Source organism: Bos javanicus, chromosome 14 (assembly GCF_032452875.1).
Source record: "Bos javanicus breed banteng chromosome 14, ARS-OSU_banteng_1.0, whole genome shotgun sequence".
In the NCBI taxonomy this organism is placed as follows: Eukaryota; Metazoa; Chordata; class Mammalia; order Artiodactyla; family Bovidae; genus Bos; species Bos javanicus.
Window position 1 is genome coordinate 52,366,348 of NC_083881.1, and position 20,132 is coordinate 52,386,479.

Here is a 20,132-nt window from a genome sequence, read left to right on the forward strand (position 1 = left end):
ACCCCATGAATCGCAGCACACCAGGCCTCCCTGTCCATCACCAACTCCTGGAGTTCACTCAGGCTCACATCCATTGAGTCAGTGATGCCATTCAGCCATCTCATCCTCTGTCGTCCCCTTCTCCTCCTGCCCCCAATCCCTCCCAGCATCTGAGTCTTTTCCAATGAGTCAACTCTTCGCATGAGGTGGCCAAAGTACTGGAGTTTCAGCTTTAGCATCATTCCTTCCAAAGAAATCCCAGGGCTGATCTCCTTCAGAATGGACTGGTTGGATCTCCTTGCAGTCCAAGGGACTCTCAAGAGTCTTCTCAAGAGCATCATGCTTAGTAAATCTTTAATCCAGTTTTCTGTTGATGGGTGGGGCTCTGTTTCCTCCCTGTATTTTGTCCTGAGGCCAAACTATGGTAGGGATAATGGCCATAATGGCAACATCCTTCAAAAAGACTTATGCCAGCTTGCCTTGGCTCTTAGGACTTTTTACCTGAATGGTCTAGTGGTTTTCCCTACTTTCTTTAATTTAAGTCTGAATTTTGCAATAAGGAGTTCGTGTTCTGAGCCATAGTCAGCTCCCAGTCTTGTTTTTGCTGACCGTATAGAGCTTCTCCATCTTCAGCTGCAAAGAATATAATCAGTCTGATTTCATATTGACTATCTGGTGATGTCCATGTGTGGAGTTGTTTCTTGTGTTGTTGGAAGAGAGTATTTGTCTCCAGAAGAGAGCTAATGTTCAGTGCAGTGCTCTCATTTAGGGGTGATTTTGCTTCCCGGGGGACATTTGGCAGTGTCTGGACATATATTAGATTATCATAGTGCAAGTGAATGGCATGTGCAAGTAGAGATCAATGTTAAACATTCCCAATGAATAAAAAGCAACTAAGAGTGATTGGTATGAAATGTCAATAGTGCCAAAGTTAATATCAAAAAAACTTACCTTACTGAAATACTAAAAAGGGAAACCGACTTCTGAATTTGGAGATTGTATAGAATCAGAAGTGTTACCCTGGAGATGGCTTGATCACCTTTCTGCAACTTCACTGTGCTAGAGGAGAATTCTGTTCTCTACTTGAAACCCAGCAAAGCACATGTGCCCGAGTAAACATATCCATTGCTGCTTTGTGGCCAGTGGGAAATTGGTGGGATAGTTCAACTGTCACATGGGTTTGATTACATGAATCATGGTGTATGTATATCCATGCAAGGGAATGTCATGTCATTAAAAACAAGTCATATGGATCTATATGTATTACCATCAAATATGTTCATTAGATACAGAGTCAAAAATAATTTGTGTTATATTGATGTTCTATTTAAAAATGCAGATTTATAATGCTCATTTAAGAAGCTAAAAGAGAAAGTAGATTTGAAGTGGCATAGATTGACTAGAAATACCACAGTTATGTCTTATATTGGCTGTAGAGGTTTATACTTAGATGTATCATAAATAATATCAAATGGGCATCAATTAGAAACTAGGAACTAATCGATAGAAACTAATGAGAAAAGTTCCCACAAAACCAAATTCAAACCTTTCAGCTTATATATTTTTGAGAATCTGAGTTATTTAATCATTCCTTACATATCCATTCACTCATTTACTCTTCAAACAAGTATTTATTTAATCTCTTATGAGTCATGCACTAGACTAGGCTTAGATAATTCTAAGGGAAATAGACAAAACAACTGTCTCCATGGGTTTATTGGGGTATGAGTGTGTGGATGAGTGCACGTGCATACACTCATGCTGCGTGCATAAAGGATTCTAGTGACCTTAGAAGAGATTTTCTTGAATTAAATCACAGCAACTTGCTGCTATGCACTGTCTCTGAATTTTAGGGTACAGTCCTAAAGAGCCACTATCCTAAGGTTTTCCCTAAAAAAAAACCAAAAAAAAAACCCCAGAAAGCCTCTTTTTGTTGTTGAAAACAAGCTGGTGGTGAATGAATTGACTTGTGGAGCAGGTGCTATTTACAAAGATTGTTGCTGTAGGAAACTGCCTCTTTGGCCTTTGCTTCATTATGAAGCCACCAGACAAATCCTTCTGAAGCTGTTGTTATCAGGCATTCCATTCATGATGCTGCCAAGATATGCAGAACTCTTTCTCAGTGCCTCTCTGAAATAAACCCTCTGTCGTCTCTTTTGGTGGCTACATCTCACTAAGCTTATGTGCCTTATGATTGGGTTAGCTGTTCTCTCTTGCCAGAATTCTAATTCAGTCTCTAAAGTACTGCCCAGAAAAAAAATAATTGTCTGTTGGTATTTGCTTTAATTTTTATTCTTCTTAATTTTAAATCTAGATTAAAGATATAAAATAACAATATATATAAAAAATAAATAAAATAACAATATATAGAATATAAAAAAGTAAAATACAAGAAAATAAATGGAAGTCAAACTTTTTTATATGATTACATATTTTAAAACTGCAAAAAGAATTGACACGTTTTGGTAAATAAGCAGGATTTGGTTTTCTATCCAACTCAGTTTTACAATTTAAAAATATATTTTCCTCATCAATAATGAAAAAAACAAAAGTCATTCTATACACAGAGCTCTTATTAGGAGTCAGATGGAAACATCAATGAGTGTAATTTCAGGAAACTCTTGGGGGTTCTGAGGATTATCAAATGGAGTGTTGTGAATATTGTTCTGTAATTTAAATATCATCATTCATGGTCCTAAAACTTCCTGGCTCAACAGATTAGATTAATATGAAACAAACCTTGGCATTCATAATTTTTAGTGGTAAGTTAATAAAACACAGTATAATTTAATTGCCATTAAGGTCTTCTTTGTCTTAATCTATTTTTGGTCTTTAACCTTAGACATTAGAAATACTAGAAATCATTAAAAATGAAAATGAAACAGTATAACCTAGATTTACCTGGTAAAATTATTTGTCCATTTATGAAAAAAAAAAGTGATTCAAAAGCCAAAAAAAAAAAAAATACTGAAAGGCTGGTTTGCTACTTGATTTTGTCTCCAGAAAAGGAAGCGTGTAACCTTCTGTTTTCCTTTTGCTCTTAGCCACAACAATGCATTTAGCCAAGTGTTTGGAGAAGGCAGTGGCACCCCACTCCAGTACTTTTGCCTGGAAAATCCCATGGACGAAGGAGCCTGATAGGTTGCAGTCCATGGGGTCTCTATGAGTCGGACACGACTGAGCGACTTCACTTTTGACTTTTCACTTTCCACTTTCATGCATTGGAGAAGGAAATGGCAACCCACTCCAGTGTTCTTGCCTGGAGAATCCCAGGGACGGGGAGCCTGGTGGGCTGCCGTCTATGGGGTCACACAGAGTCGGACACGACTGAAGCGACTTAGCAGCAGCAGCTCAAATAATGGTTTTCGAAACAGCAAGTGCTTTTATGGCTGATGGTGGTTTGATGGTTTAGTCGCTAACTCGTGTTCAACTCTTGTGACCCAATGGACGGTAGCCTGCCAAGTGCTTCTGTCCATGGGATTCTCCAGGCAAGAATACTGGAGTTTATTGCAATTTTCTTCTCCAGAGGATCTTCCCGACCCAGGAATTCAACCCAGGTCTCCGGCATTGCAGGCAGATTCTTTATCAACTGAGCTACAAGGGAAGCTTATGTATATATATGATCTCTATTAAACCTTGTTCATAAATGAACACACACATACATACCTTGTTTGTAAATCCCATACTTAGACTTAAATATGCTTAAATTTCTTATGCTATCACTGATCTTTTTGAAAGTTCTTATATGGCACCATCAGTTCAGTTCAGTCGCTTAGTCGTGTCTGACTCTTTGCAACACCATGGACTGCAGCATGCCAGGCCTCCCTGTCCATCACCAACTTTTACTCAAACTCACGTCCATTGAGTCACTGATGCCATCCAACCATGTCATCCTCTGTTGTCTCCTCCTCCTGCCTTCAATCTTTCCCAACATCAGGGTCTTTTCAAATGAGTCAGTTCTTTGCATCAGGTGACCAAAGTATTAGAGTTTCAGCTTCGATGAACACTCAGGACTGACCTCCTTTAGGATGGACTGGTTGTATCTCCTTGCAGTCCAAGGGACTCTCAAGAGTCTTCTCCAATACCACAGTTCAAAAGCCTCAATTCTTTCGCACTCAGCTTTCTTTATGGTTCAACTGTCACATCCATACATGACTACTGGAAAAACCATCAAAAATGAGAAATTTTATATGTAATTTGATCAATATTTATGGACCAGCATTATTGACAGAACTTCATGCTCTAAAGTTTCCTGTGCTTGGGGTTTAATACTCGATGGTCGCTGTCTCAAATTCTTAATGGTTTAATCGTTGAATTTGTGTTTTATAATTGAAGTCCACTGGAACAATGGAGCATGTGCTAAGGGTTTGGAGATTTTGTTGTTATTGTTTAATTGCTAAGTTGTGTCCAACTCTTTACGACCTCCTGGACTTAGCTGATCAGGCTCCTCTGTCCACAGGATTCTCCAGGCAAGAATATTGTAGTGGGTTTCCATTTCCTTCTCCAGGGGATCTTCCTAACCCAGAAATCAAACCCATGTCTCCTGCTTAGCAAGCAGATTCTTTACCGCTGAGCCACTGCTCTGCTCATGTGAAATTTGCCTCCCTGCCTCCCTGTCTTCCTAGGTTATGTTATAGGCCTTTAGTTTCCTACCAACTGGTGCCCTTGCCTGGCCTTCCCACTCCCACCCCTGCTCTGAGCCACTGATACCCTGTGCCCAGCCTGTCCATCATGTATCACCAGAGGGATGCTCACATTGTACCTTGTTCTCCTTTCTTTTATGGGGGTCTGGGTGCAGGTATGGGTGGGGTTAGTTGGAGTTGTATATATTCATGGAGTCTTAGAGCAGAGCAGGGCAATGGTTTACCCTTTCCTGGACTGGCAATAACAAGGAAGATATAATAAGCACTTGACATAGGCCTCTTGCTGCTGCTGCTGCTAAGTCGAGTCAGTCATGTCTGACTCTGTGCAGCCCCGTAGACGGCAGACCATCAGGCTCGTCTGTCCCTGGGATTCTCCAGGCAAGAACACTGGAGTGGGTTGCCATTTCCTTCTCCAGTGCATGAAAGTGAAAAGTGAAAGTGAAGTCGCCCAGTAGTGTCTGACTCTTAGCGACCCCATGGACTGTAGCCTACCAGGCTCCTCCATCCATGGGGTTCTCCAGGCAAGAGTACTGGAGTGGGTTGCCATTGTCTTCTCCACATAGGCCTCTTACTAACTCCTAATTCAGGAAGCAGGCATATTCCAGAATGGAGGTTGCAATTTCCTTGGGGTTGTTCTATCACTTGGGATGACGATGAGATGGTGGAAATGGGAAATTGATTTCTCTATCCCTAATTGACATTTTCTTTTTTTTTTTTTCTAATTTTATTTTATTTTTAAACTTTACATAATTGTATTAGTTGACATTTTCATTTTTTCATTGTGCTTACAAATTGTGTATCTCACCCAGTATGTGATAAATTCACATTTTATAGTTTATTCATTCTTTCACTTATTCAATAAAATTATTATTTTTGTACCTGACATCATTTAATGAAAAACTATTGTAATATCAGTTGAGTGATACTGTGCAGAAAATAAGGTCTCAGTCCAGCAAGCCTCATAATTTAGAGATTTCAGTAACCATACATAGGAGTATAAATTTAAAATATTCTGTTAGAAATCTTGATCTGATAGCATGGCTTCTCTATGATTATTTAATTAAGATTGAAAGAGGTTACCACATCAGAGTTTCCTACAATATATTAGCATATTAACATTTAAAGAGTCTAAATGACCATTTCTGGACCATATGTATAAAATCTGTAATAAGTAAATGGTCATAGTTAGGAATTGATAGAGTGTGGTTTAAATATGCTTATGTTTTATCATTAAAATGAACATAATAACTAATTTTACCTAATTTTATATTAATTATGCCATATGCTTACTATTCCTCTACATTAAAAACATGTCACATTAACCATCTGCTTTTCCAATCCATATTAATAGTAATCAGTTGTGGAGACCCAGGTATACCAGCCAATGGACTGAGATATGGAGATGATTATGTGGTTGGACAGAATGTTTCTTACATGTGCCAGCCAGGCTATACAATGGAATTAAATGGTTCAAGAATCAGGACTTGTACAACTAATGGCACATGGAGTGGAGTCATGCCAACTTGTAGAGGTAAGATAATGATTTTGTCAATATTTATTAGTGATAATCACTATATATTTTCTGTATCAATATGCATATTTAAATAAATTTAAATAGTGTTTTTTGTATCATTTCATTTTTTTTTCTGGTACCAAAATTGAGTGCTTCAGTCTTTACTTTTAAACCATATAGATAATAACATATAAGATTTTAAAATTTTTTAACAAAAATGTTGTATCTCATTCTAAGTAATAACAATGAACTGTAATACAGCAAAAATATTTTCTGGGACTTCCCTGGCAGTCTACTGGTTAAGATTCTGCTCTTCCAATGCAGAGGCACAGGTTCAATCCCTAATCAGGGAACTAAGACACCACATGCTGACATGGCACTGCCAAAAAAATATATATCATGTTATGTGATACATAATCACCATCATCATTTATGCGGGTCAATGAGTATTTAATAGAGAATATAGCTGTAATTAAATATAACTTTAATTTGGTTATCCACCTGGGTCAGTTATTCAAGAATGGGAGAAAAACCTTCTATAATTTGAAAGCAATCAGCCTGAATTATAGAACTTTACCTGTTCTTAAAAGGTAAAACTATTTCTTTGAAGAATGCAATCTGGAAGTTGGAAGTAATATTTTAGATAATACAGGTATAAGTTTACTACTTTATGCTGTTTTCCATTGAAACTCTTTACATAAGTTTTTTGCCGATTATTTGATTACTTGTAAAATACTATACATTCAGACAATATGTATTGTTTTATAATAATAGTGATTTTTAATCATTGAGATTTCTCATTAAGGTACATCTCTAAATACCTGTGAATTGTCAGTTTAATGTCTCCCTGACATAATCTAACACTAAAAGAATAATTCCAATGCATGTCTTTTTTTCTTGATTACACAATTTCCTAATCAGATCATGATAAATATACAGTTAGTATATGAAAATATATAAACAAATATTTTATATTTACATATTATTTCATAAATTATTGATTATGTTAATGACAATATTATATAACTCTAAAAATTATTTATATATGTTGCTAGTCATCAAAATAAAATCATTCCTCCTTTTTAGATTTCATAATTGGTGGCCCTCTTTTTCCTTTCATCTATATCTCCTTATCCAACCTATCTTTTCTCAAGGACATCTTAATTTTAAAAATGAATTATCAAAAATTTTATAATGCATTTAGAACCCTACAATAATATTTAGCATATGAATCTAAGTGGTTAATAGAACTAATAGAGATATTTTAATGAGATACATCATCTGTGTTTCAAAAATGTCACAGATTTACTTCCAGGTTCCTTGCTACAGTGTAACTCTGTATATAGCCAAACACAGCTCTTCAGTCTGTCTAAAGGTTGCTGGAAATGATTTTACATAAAACTAATAATTAATCAGTTGCAGTATACTGGATAAGAGGTCATCCTCTTTTTCCTTTCTTTCAATGTCAGGAAGCTTGTTATTTTGTAAGAGAACCTCTGAGAACCAGTAGCCATTATGTTGCCAAGAAGTAGTCTCGTCCTAGAAGAATTAATTCCAGGGATGTTTCAGGAATACTACCAAGAGAATAAAACATGTCACACCATATTGTCCTCCAAAAGGTTAAATTAGCACATATGCTTCTTCTAATGATATTTATTTCTGTTAACACCAGGATATTTCAACAGCTGTGTCTAATCGTTTTTAATGTAATTGCAGCTGTTACCTGCCCAACTCCTCCCCAGATCTCTAATGGAAGGTTGGAAGGAACAAATTTTGACTGGGGTTTTAGTATTAGCTACATCTGTTCTCCAGGCTATGAACTGTCCTTCCCTGCCGTTTTGACCTGTGTAGGGAATGGTACCTGGAGTGGGGAAGTACCACAATGCTTACGTAAGTATAATTTCCATTCTAAAATTTATATTTTTCTACTTTCACTCTCTTAGAGCTACTTTACTGAGATTATAACTGTTATATATTTTTTCCAGATTTTGCTAGAACAAAAATGAGATTGTTAAGCTCTTTCCCATGCATAATTAAAATTCAGTTAAAAACAGTATTTACCAATGTAGCTATTTTTTATGTAATCCAACCATTATATTCCTTCTGTCTGACTAAATTTCAGGCCAAACTGCTTTGTGTGCAAAACACACTATACTTTTTACTTATCTTGTTTTTTGGGTGATGCCCTCTACTCAGGTTTGTGTTCCTTGAAGGCAAATATTCTTGTTTCATTCACTTTTCTACCCTAGCATGTAGTGTAATCCTTGGCAGATATTAAACTTAGAAGGCTATGGTAATTAAAACATTGCAGCGTTGGTGCTGGCATAGACAGACAGAAACCAGTGTTAGAGAATACAGAGTATAGACCATGTATCGATACTTAATGTATTATGGAACAAATCAGTGGGGGAAGAATGGACATTTCAATTAATGCAATAAGGTAGTTCATTTATTGGAGAAGGCAATGGCACCCCACTCCAGTACTCTTGCCTGGAAAATCCCATGCATGGAGGAGCCTGGTAAGCTCCAGTCCATGGGGTCGCTAAGAGTCGGGCACGACTGAGCGACTTCACTTTCACTTTTCACTTTCATGCACTGGAGAAGGAAATGGCAACCCACTCCAGTATTCTTGCCTGGAGAATCCCAGGGACACAGGAGCCTAGTGGGCTGCCCTCTATGGGGTCGCACAGAGTCGGACACAACTGAGGCGACTTAGCAGCAGCAGCAGCAGTTCATTTATATACACACACACACACACACACACACAGAGAGAGTCTTTATCTTACACTAAATAACAAATCAATGTCAAATTCATTAGAGAATTAAATATAAAAGTTTTAAAGATTATAGATCAGCTCAGATCAGATCAGATCAGTCACTCAGTTGTGTCCGACTATTTGCGACTCCATAAACCGCAGCACCCCAGGCCTCCCTGTCCATCACCAACTCCCAGAGTTCACTGGGACTCACATCCATCCAGTCAGTGATGCCATCCAGCCATCTCATCCTCTGTTGTCACCTTCTCCTCTTGCCCCCAATCCCTCTCAGCATCAGGGTCTTTTCCAATGAATCAACTCTTCCCATGAGGTGGCCAAAGTACTGGACTTTCAGCTTTAGCATCATTCCTCCCAAAGAAATCCCAGGGCTGATCTCCTTCAGAATGGACTGGTTGGATCTCCTTGCAGTCCAAGGCACTCAAGAGTCTTCTCCAACACCACAGTTCAAAAGCATCAATTCTTCAGTACTCAGCCTTCTTCACAGTCCAACTCTCACATCCATACATGACCACAGGAAAAACCATAGCCGTGACTAGACAGACTTTTGTTGGCAAAGTAATGTCTCTGCTTTTCAATATTCTATCTAGGTTGGTCATAACTTTCCTTCCAAGGAGTAAGCATCTTTTAATTTCATGGCTGCAGTCACCATCTGCAGTGATTTTGGAGCCCAGAAAAATAAAGTCTGACACTGTTTCCACTGTTTCCCCATCTATTTGCCAGGAAGTGATGGGACCAGATGCCATGATCTTCGTTTTCTGAATGTTGAGCTTTAAGCCAATTTTTTCACTCTCCACTTTCACTTTCATCAACAGGCTTTTTAAGTTCCTCTTCACTTTCTGCCATAAGGGTGGTGTCATCTGCATATCTGAGGTTATTGATATTTCTGCAATCTTGATTCCAGCTTGTGCTTCTTCCAGTCCAGCGTTTCTCATGATGTACTCTGCATAGAAGTTAAATAAACAGGGTGACAATATACAGCCTTGACATATTCCTTTTCCTATTTGGAACCAGTCTGTTGTTCCATGTCCAGTTCTAACTGTTGCTTCCTGACCTGCCTACAGATTTCTCAAGAGGCAGATGAGGTGGTCTGATATTCCCATCTCTTTCAGAAATTCCCACAGTTTATTGTGATCCACACAGTCAAAGGCTTTGGCATAGGCAATAAAGCAGAAATAGATGTTTTTCTGGAACTCTCTTGCTTTTTCCATGATCCAGCAGATGTTGGCAATTTGATCTCTGGTTCCTCTGCCTTTTCTAAAACCAGCTTGAACATCACGAAGTTCACAGTTCACATATTGCTGAAGCCTGGCTTGGAGAATGTTGAGCATTAATTTACTAGCGTGTAAGATGAGTGCAATTGTGCACTAGTTTGAGCATTCTTTGGCATTGCCTTTCTTTGAGATTGAAATGAAAACTGACCTTTTCCAGTCCTGTGACCACTGCTGAGTTTTCCAAATTTGCTGGCATATTGAGTGCAGCACTTTCACAGCATCATCCTTCAGGATTTGGAATAGCTCAACTGGAATTCTATCACCTCCACTAGCTTTGTTCGTAGTGATGCTTTCTAAGACCCACTTGACTTCACATTCCAGGATGTCTGGCTCTAGGTCAGTGATCACACCATCATGATTATCTGGGTTGTGAAGATCTTTTTGTACAGTTCTGTGTAGTCTTGCCATCTCTTCTTAATATCTTCTGCTTCTGTTAGGTCCATACTATTTCTGTCCTTTATCGAGCCCATCTTTGCCTGAAATGTTCCTTTGGTATCTCTGATTTTCTTGAAGAAATCTCTAGTCTTTCCCATTCTGTTGTTTTCCTCTATTTCTTTGATTGATCGCTGAAGAAGGCTTTCTTATCTCTTCTTGTTATTCTTTGGAACTCTGCATTCAGATGTTTATATCTTTCCTTTTCTCCTTTGCTTTTTGCTTCTCTTCTTTTCACAGCTATTTGTAAAGCCTCCCCAGACAGCCATTTTGCTTTTTTGCATTTCTTTTCCATGGGGATGGTCTTGATCCCTGTCTCCTGTACAATGTCACAAACCTCATTCCATAGTTCATCATGCACTCTATCTATCAGATCTAGGCCCTTAAATCTATTTCTCACTTCCACTTTATAATCATAAGGGATTTGATTTAGGTCATACCTGAATGGTCTAGTGGTTTTCCCTACTTTCTTCAATGTCAGTCTGAATTTGGCAATAAGGAGTTCATGATCTGAGCCACAGTCAGCTCCTGGTCTTGTTTTCGCTGACTGTATAGAGCTTTTCCATCTTTGGCTGCAAAGAATATAATCAGTCCGATTTCGGTGTTGACCATCTGGTGATGTCCATGTATAGAGTCTTCTCTTGTGTTGTTGGAAGAGGGTGTTTATTATAACCAGTGCATTTTCTTGGCAAAACTCTGTTAGTCTTTGCCCTGCTTCATTCCGTATTCCAAGGCCAAATTTGCCTGTTACTCCAGGTGTTTCCTGACTTCCTACTTTTGCATTCCAGTCCCCTATAATGAAAAGGACATCTTTTTTGGGTGTTAGTTCTAAAAGGTCTAATAGGTCTTCATAGAACTGTTCAACTTCAGCTTCTTCAGTGTTACTGGTTGGGGCATAGACTTGGATTACTGTGATATTGATTATAAGACTACCTAAATGACCTTGGAGTAAGAAAGGATCTCTTAAAATGAAATGTAAGAGCTCTACGTGTAACTGAAAAGTGGAAAAAATAAACTATGTTTAAAATTTCTCATTTCAAAAGGCCAATCATAAACAGGATAGTTTATTTGAAGAGCTTACTATTAAGTGATTGAAAACACTAGGCAGGGAATACCACCATTTGCTGGCCCATCAGATCATTTGTATCACATTTGCTGCAGAGAGTATACTAACCAGTTTTATTTAGCATGAGAGATAAAACTAGTGTACCTCAGCAGTTGTGATCTATTAGACTGAAATTTATGCAACATCTAAACAAGCTGTTTCTAGTAAACATGATTTAGTAGAATAATGTGTTCCAAGCCTCAAGGTTGAGTCACACAAATTGACCCGTGAAATTCTGATTCATGTTAATAATCATCTAAGAATAGACCAATGTGTTCTAAGTGAAACTATATTATATATTAGTAACTATTCAATAGTTACTTCAGAACAGATAGACACAAGAGAATATTACAGAATTGAGTTTATGGTAAAGTTTGTTTGGTATGAGTGAAAAAAATCTTGTTTCTCAACATAATGTTTTATTTTGGGATCTATTAAAACACAAATACTAATAAAATACCATAGACATTTAAATTGTATCCAAAATTCAATAAGGCTATATTATATAAGTTATATATTGGATATATAAGATATCCAAATATAATAAGGCTGACTTTGACCCAGTTGCTTTACATACATATAGCAGAACTCCTGGGTAGGCATGTTTAGTTATGACATTTTAATAGATAATGACACCTGAGTTCAGAGAAAGAGATCAAATTGTATAGACACTGGGTAACTCTGCCACTTAGGGACCAGCTGCTCTATTTCATGGCCTAAAGTCTTTGATGTAAGCATCCTATCTGATCTTCCTAGGTTTTTTTATTATGTATCTTTCTAGGTTGTTCTAGTGTATGTGTGTTTGTTTATATAAATGATGGATCCTTTTAAAATTAGAGAAACTAACAAATTATTAAATATGAAGGGCTCTCATTGTAAATAACTATTTTGTTGGTTTCTATTAAACAAAGTCAAAGTAACCTAAGAAATTTTTTTTAATAATTTGGTATATTTTCTTTGTTTTTCAAATATAAATTTTTTTATTTTAATTGGAGGTTAATTACTTTACAACATTGTATTGGTTTTGTCATACATCAGCATGAATCCACAACAGGTATACACGTGTTCCCCATCCTGAACCCTCCTCCTTCCTCCCTCCCCATACCATCCCTCTGGGTCATCCCAGTGCACCAGCCCCAAGCAACCAGTATTACGCATCGAACTTGGACTGGCAATTCATTTCATATATGATATTATACATGTTTCAATGCCATTCTCCCAAATCATCCCACCCTCTCCATCTCCCACAGAGTCCAAAAGACTGTTCTATACATCTGTGTTTCCTTTGCTGTCTCTCATACAGGGTTATCATTACCATCTTTCTAAATTCCATATATATGCATTAGTATACTGTATTGGTGTTTTTCTTTCTGGCTTACTTCACTGTATAATAGGCTCCAATTTCATCCACCTCATTAGAACTGATTCAAATGTATTCTTTTTAATGGCTGAGTAATACTCCATTGTGTATATGTACCACAGCTTTCTTATCCATTCATCTGCTGATGGACATCTAGGTTGCTTCCATATCCTGGCTATTATAAACAGTGCTGCGATGAACATTGGGATACACGTGTCTCTTTCAATTCTGGTTTCCTCGGTGTGTATGCCCAGCAGTGTATTGCTGGGTCATAAGGCAGTTCTATGTCCAGTTTTTTAAGGAATCTCTTTTGAACGAGAAAACGGTTTCGAAGCTTCCTTGAGGCCTTCTCAATGGGCATTACAGATGCTAATAAGAGCAATTAAGAATATCAACAAAAAACGTGGAGAAAAATAAGAAAGGCCTATATATCATTTCAGTGAGGTTAAAAAAATTTTTAAGAAGATTTTACCCCAAATAAATTAAAAAACTCTTTGGGTGATTATTTAAAATGGGATAAATAAAATAGACACTTATGTAATTAAAACAAGATTTGATATTACTGCAGTACCTAAAGTTGGCTTTCCAGGTAGCTCAGACTATAAAGAATCTGCCTACCAATGCAGGAAACCCAGGTTCGATCCTTGGTTCAGAAAGATCCCCTGGAGAAAAGAATAGCAACCCACTCCAGTATTCTTGCTTAGAAAATCCCGTGGGCAGAGGAGCCGAGCCAGCTACAGTCCATGTGGTCACAAAGAGTTGGACAGGACTGAGTGGCTTCAAGGTCTATTACTAGTAAATGGCAGAGTATAAATTTCAATTCAGAGAAAGTTTACTTAAGAGACAATTCTCCTATCCATTGAAGAGTCACATTCAATCATTTTAGGTATTTAATGAAGAGGAAAATCTTTTCTCTTTATTTCTGTTCAAACTATGCCTTTTTTATCCTAAAGTTTGTATCAAGGTAAACTGAAGCCTTTTGAAAATAAACCCTGTGTCTTAGGTTTCTATCCAAACACTGATAGTTATTTGGTTTAGTACATGAAAATATAAAGGTAGAAAATAGATGGAATGATATGGGGCATGCGAGGGGAAGATTGAGAAGTTTATGTGGTTACATATCTCCTTTTTTTGTTGTTGAATAACTCAGCAGAAATATGAATGAGAAACACTTCAAAAGTAGGTTATAAAATAATTACATTTGTTTATTTTTGCTTTTATTTCCAATATTCTGGGAGGTGGGTCATAGAGGATCCTGCTGTGATGTATGTCGGAGAGTGTTTTGCCTATGTTCTCCTCTAGGAGTTTTATAGTTTCTGGTCTTACGTTTAGATCTTTAATCCATTTTGAGTTTATTTTTGTGTATGGTGTTAGAAAGTGGTCCAGTTTCATTCTTTTACAAGTGGTTGACCAGATTTCCCAGCACCACTTGTTAAAGAGATTGTCTTTAATCCATAATAAAAGCAAAAATAAACAAATGGGACCTAATTAACCTTAAAAGCTTCTGCACATCAAAGGAAACTATTAGCAAGGTGAAAAGACAGCCTTCAGAATGGGAGAAAATAATAGCAAATGAAGCAACCGACAAACAACTAATCTCAAAAATATACAAGCAACTCCTACAGCTCAACTCCATAAAAATAAACGACCCAATCAAAAAATGGGCCAAAGAACTAAATAGACATTTCTCCAAAAAAGACATACAGATGGCTAACAAACACATGAAAAGATGCTCAACATCACTCATTATCAGAGAAATGCAAATCAAAACCACCATGAGGTACCATTTCACACCAGTCAGAATGGCTGCGATCCAAAAGTCTACAAATAATAAATGCTGGAGAGGGTGTGGAGAAAAGGGAACCCTCTTACACTGTTGGTGGGAATGCAAACTAGTACAGCCACTATGGAGAACAGTGTGGAGATTCCTTAAAAAACTGGAAATAGAACTGCCTTATGATCCAGCAATCCCACTGCTGGGCATACACACTGAGGAAACCAGAAGGGAAAGAGACACGTGTACCCCAATGTTCATCGCAGCACTGTTTATAATAGCCAAGACGTGGAAGCAACCTAGATGTCCATCAGCAGATGAATGGATAAGAAAGCTGTGGTACATATACACAATGGAGTATTACTCAGCCATTAAAAAGAATACATTTGAATCAGTTCTAATGAGGTGGATGAAACTGGAGCCTATTATACAGAGTGAAGTAAGCCAGAAGGAAAAACATAAATACAGTATACTAATGCATATATATGGAATTTAGAAAGACGGTAACAATAACCCGGTGTACGAGACAGCAAAAGAGACACTGATGTATAGAGCAGTCTTATGGACTCTGTGGGAGAGGGAGAGGGTGGGAAGATGTGGGAGAATGGCAATGAAACATGTAAAATATCATGTAGGAAACGAGTTGCCAGTCCAGGTTCGATGCATGATGCTGGATGCTTGGGGCTGGTGCACTGGGACGGCCCAGAGGGATGGTATGGGGAGGGAGGAGGGAGGAGGGTTCGGGATGGGGAACACATGTATACCTGTGGCGGATTCATTTTGATATTTGGCAAAACTAATACAATTATGTAAAGTTTAAAAATAAAATAAAATTGGAAGAATAAAAAAAAATAAAATAAAATAAAATAAAAAAAAGAAAAAAAAAAAAATAATTACAAAATAACTGATAGCAATGAAATTTTTAAACACAGTTAAAATAAAAAATTACATGTTATTTATTTTTTACTACAGTTTTAAAATTGAAAATACGCAGTATGTGCTTTGCCTGGATATCTATTGGCTCTGAAGTCGTCTGATCTCATCCTGTACTACACTGCGGCTCCGGCCTCAATGGCCTCGCTCTTCCTCTAGCATGCTAGATTTGCCCCAGCAGAGGGCTTTGGCAATGCTCTTTCCTCTGACTGTAATGTTCTGTCTTGAGATATAAACGGAGGAGATGTTTTTTTGTTTTTTGTTTTTTTTCCCTCCAAAACTTTTCTCAGTGAGAGACAGCCATCTACCTTATTAAAGTCTACTACTAGTCTTCACCATCTATCACGTCCACAATACAGTCCTGATCTTCTCCCACACTATTTTTCCTCATGGGACTTATTATCTTCCCACATACTATCATCTGTACTTATTAATTATGTTTACTGTTTGCTTTCTTCACAAAAGCATAAACTTCACAAGTGCAGGAACCTTAGTCTGTTTATCAATCAGTGCAAGCACCTAAAGTTACTAAGAATAGTGTCTGTTTTTAGTACTTTAAAAATATGTGTTGAATGGAGTCATCTAATCAGTTTGCTTAGAACTGCTGTCAAGTTTATCTTTTCAATGGCTGCAGAATGTTGAGATTGTTTTTGCATGAATTTGGATTCTAATGACCTTCTTTTCTCTTTAAAAAACACTCACACGCATCCCACCCACCCACCACTACCACTACACATGCACTATATTTTGAAGAGGGAGACAGCAGGATACTAGGATACATGACCCAGGTGTTCAACAGAGCACATATCTATGAAACAAGTACCTGCATCTTTTATATACACTGAAAAATATAGAGCAATCTGCAGGGTACATCCTAGACTATTATGGTTGTTTGTTTCTGATAGAGCTATTCGTGAGTCCCATCCTTTTCAAATATATACTCCAATTTTGTAGCCTACATGTACAAATATGTGGTTTGATTCTGGTCAAGATAAAATTTTTTAAAAATCTATTAACTGTTATGCTGGTCTACTAGGTGGAAAAAAAAATTTAAAAACCTCAGCAATAATGCTGAGCTGAATATTAAGCATTTATTCATGTAGACAAAAGCTAAAAGTATTTTCATTGGAATAGATTAACATGGATTCCATGTCACTTTAGTGCAATATTCCAATTATTTTTATTACTTTTCTAAACCGTTAACTCTGATGAATTTAAATCATTGTACAATTGTCTCTCTTTTCACTTATAGCAAAATTTTGTGGTGACCCTGGTATACCTGCCCAAGGAAAAAGAGAAGGCAAAAGCTTTATATACCAGTCAGAGGTTTCATTCAGCTGCAATTCTCCTTTCATATTAGTGGGATCTAGCACCAGAATATGTCAAGCAGATGGCACTTGGAGTGGTTCATCACCTCACTGCATAGGTAATATTAATGAAAGATGGACAGTGCTCAGTAATTTTGGAATTAATAGCTAGTAATGACATTTAATGATTTACTTTATCCTATAAATTATAGTTGGTTAAATGTGAAAACGGAGAAGGCAATGGCACCCCACTCCAGTACTCTTGCCTGGAAAATCCCATGGATGCAGGAGCCTGGTGGGCTGCCGTCTATGGGGTCGCACAGAGTCAGACATGACTGAAGTGACTTAGCAGCAGCAGCAGCAAATATGAAAAACAAAAATGTAAAACATAGAAGCCATTGTAAGGCACTGAAACTTAATATTATTAAACATTTATTACTTTAGTACTTTTAAAATAGTTTTCCTGTTTACCAGTAAAATGAAAAAAGCTTCCATATTACTATCATGAAGTACTAACATTTGTATCAGTTCAGTTCAGTTGCTCAGTCGTGTTTGACTCTTTGCAGTTAATAAAGCATACTCAAATGAAATTAAACTTGCTTCAAAAATATTACAAAGGTATATTGATTTCAAATGGTTCTAAGTACATTGCTCTAATCCTAATTTTTGTGTGTTTTTATTGTCTTATTTTTTCATTCAAATATAGTTGATGTACAAAATTATATGTTACAGGTGTTTAGTATAGTGATTCACAATTTTTAAAGGTTATACTCATGTGCAGTTATAAAATATTAGCTCTATTTCCCATGTTGTACTATGTATCTTCTTAGTTTATTTTATGCATAATGGTTTGCACCTCTTAATTCCCTACACCTCTTTTGTCCCTCCCTCCTTCCCTCTTTGCACTGGTAACCACTAGACTGTCTTCTACATCTGTGAGTTTGCTTCTTTTTTGTTATATTTACTGTTTTTTTTTTTCTATTTTTTTTTTAGAATCCACATATAAGCGGTATCATACAGTATTTCTTTCTCTGATTTATTTCACTCAGCATAATACCCTCCAACTCCATCCATGTTGCTACAAATGGCAGATTTTCATTCATATATATGTATATCACATCTTATTTATCCATTCATCTGTTGGTCGCTTCAGTATCTTGGCAATTGTAAATAATGTTGCTGTGAATATCTTTCAAATTAGTGCTTTAGTTTGTGGGGTGTATACACCCAGGATTGAAATTGCTGAGTCACAGGGTAGTTTTATTTTTAGTTTTTAAATAGCAGCTGTACCAATTTATATTCACACCAATAGTGTATTTAGGGTTCCTTTTTCTCCTAAAATTAAATTTCACATTGAGTAAACTTATGAAAAATTCTGTCATACAAGCTAGCCAACTCAGGGGCTATCAGCCCTACCATTTTTGTGTTTGACTCTCTTACAGGTGTCAGTGAAAATGCAAATAACTAAGTCGTGTAATAAATTATTTCTTAAAGGCACTATTACCCTACTTGAGATTAATTCTTAGAAAAATCCCTAAGCAAATGTTTTATGCATGTGGTCCTCTTTCATATCCTTCATTTTCCTTTAACTTTTTATTACCAGAGTTAGTTGGATGTCAAATGCTTTTATATTAGAAGTGTTCAAAGTTCATGGATTACATAATTTGTATAAACTGCAGTATTATACCTGAGTTTTTGGCTTTAAGATTAGCAAGTTTCTGTTCATGGAGATGTTTATTAGATTTTTTTTGTTTATTATTACCAGGACCCTTTCATGAAACCCTAGATCTCTTAAAATTATTTTACATAGGATAAATATACATTTAAATAAACCTATATGTTTTAAAGGAATATTACACTTTTTATTTTAAGAAAAAGAATATTTTCTTTATTTTAGAACCCACCCGTACATCATGTGACAATCCAGGCGTGCCACGTCATGGATCTCAGAACAATACATTTGGATTTCAAGTAGGTACTTTGTTATTATTTTTTCATGTTTTATTGAGATATAACTGATATATATTATTATATAAATTTAAAGTGTACAGCCCAATGGTGTGACATATATATTGGGAATGATTCCTGCAGTTGTATTAGTTGGCATCCATTTCTCACACAGATACAATTAAAAAAGCAAAAAAGAAAATAATTCCTTGTGATGATTATTAAGACCTATTCTCTTAAGAACTTTCCTGTATATAATACAACAGTGTTATATATACTCATCATTGTATATTACATATCTAGTACTTATTGCTCTTATAACTAGAAGTTTGTACCTTTTGATTACCTTCCTTCAGTTCTCCGCCACACCCCCCATCCCCGGCCCACTGTTCTGGTAACCACAGATCTGATCTCTTTTTAGGCGAGTTTGGATTTCTATTGTTGTTGTCATTGTTAATTTTTTTAGATTCTACATGTAAGTGAGATCATGTTGTATTTGTCTTTTTCTTGCCTAAGTTATTCGTCAAGTGTGTACTTTAAATAAATGTTTTCATTTAATATAAAACTAGATCAAAAGGCTTATTTGGTTCAGTGCACAGATCCTGTTCATGCAAGTATAAAAAGAGTCATGCTTATGTATTCATTAACACATTTTTAAAAAGGCAACAGCCAAAAAAAGAGTGGAAATAATAGGAAATTAAAAGAAATATATGCCTCAAGATATAGCCTGACTGACCATGAGTATAAAGCAAGAGAAAAATTGGAGAGACCTGTGAGCATAGAAAAATCTATAGGCACTAGCTTATAGGTAAGAGATATATTAAGTGAGGGAGTAAATGAGTAAAATCTACAAGAAATATGGAGACAGTGAGGAAAAGTGTAGATGAAAGAGGTTTAAAGAGAAACTTCTGAGTCAGAGTTAACAAATGCATAAAAGTGTGGTTAGTAAGGCAATAAGACTAAAAGATTTTTTTCTTATTTTATATATATATATATAATACTAAAGTAATTTTAAAGATTATCATTGATGTGGAATATTTCTGAAAATATAATTTAACCATAACCTATTATTCCACAACACATAGTTGGAT

At 36.4% G+C, this 20,132-nt stretch overlaps 1 protein-coding gene across 1 annotated transcript in view; it reads left to right on the forward strand.

The window, feature by feature from the left end:
• Positions 1–20,132, forward strand: part of CSMD3 (CUB and Sushi multiple domains 3) — a 1,469,335-nt gene that overhangs the window by 1,408,088 nt on the left and 41,115 nt on the right. The window contains exons 60-63 of the mRNA XM_061439111.1: positions 5,974–6,153; positions 7,852–8,025; positions 17,040–17,213; positions 18,992–19,065. Coding sequence (XP_061295095.1) covers positions 5,974–6,153; positions 7,852–8,025; positions 17,040–17,213; positions 18,992–19,065 — 602 coding nt within the window. The remainder of the gene's footprint in view (positions 1–5,973; positions 6,154–7,851; positions 8,026–17,039; positions 17,214–18,991; positions 19,066–20,132) is intronic.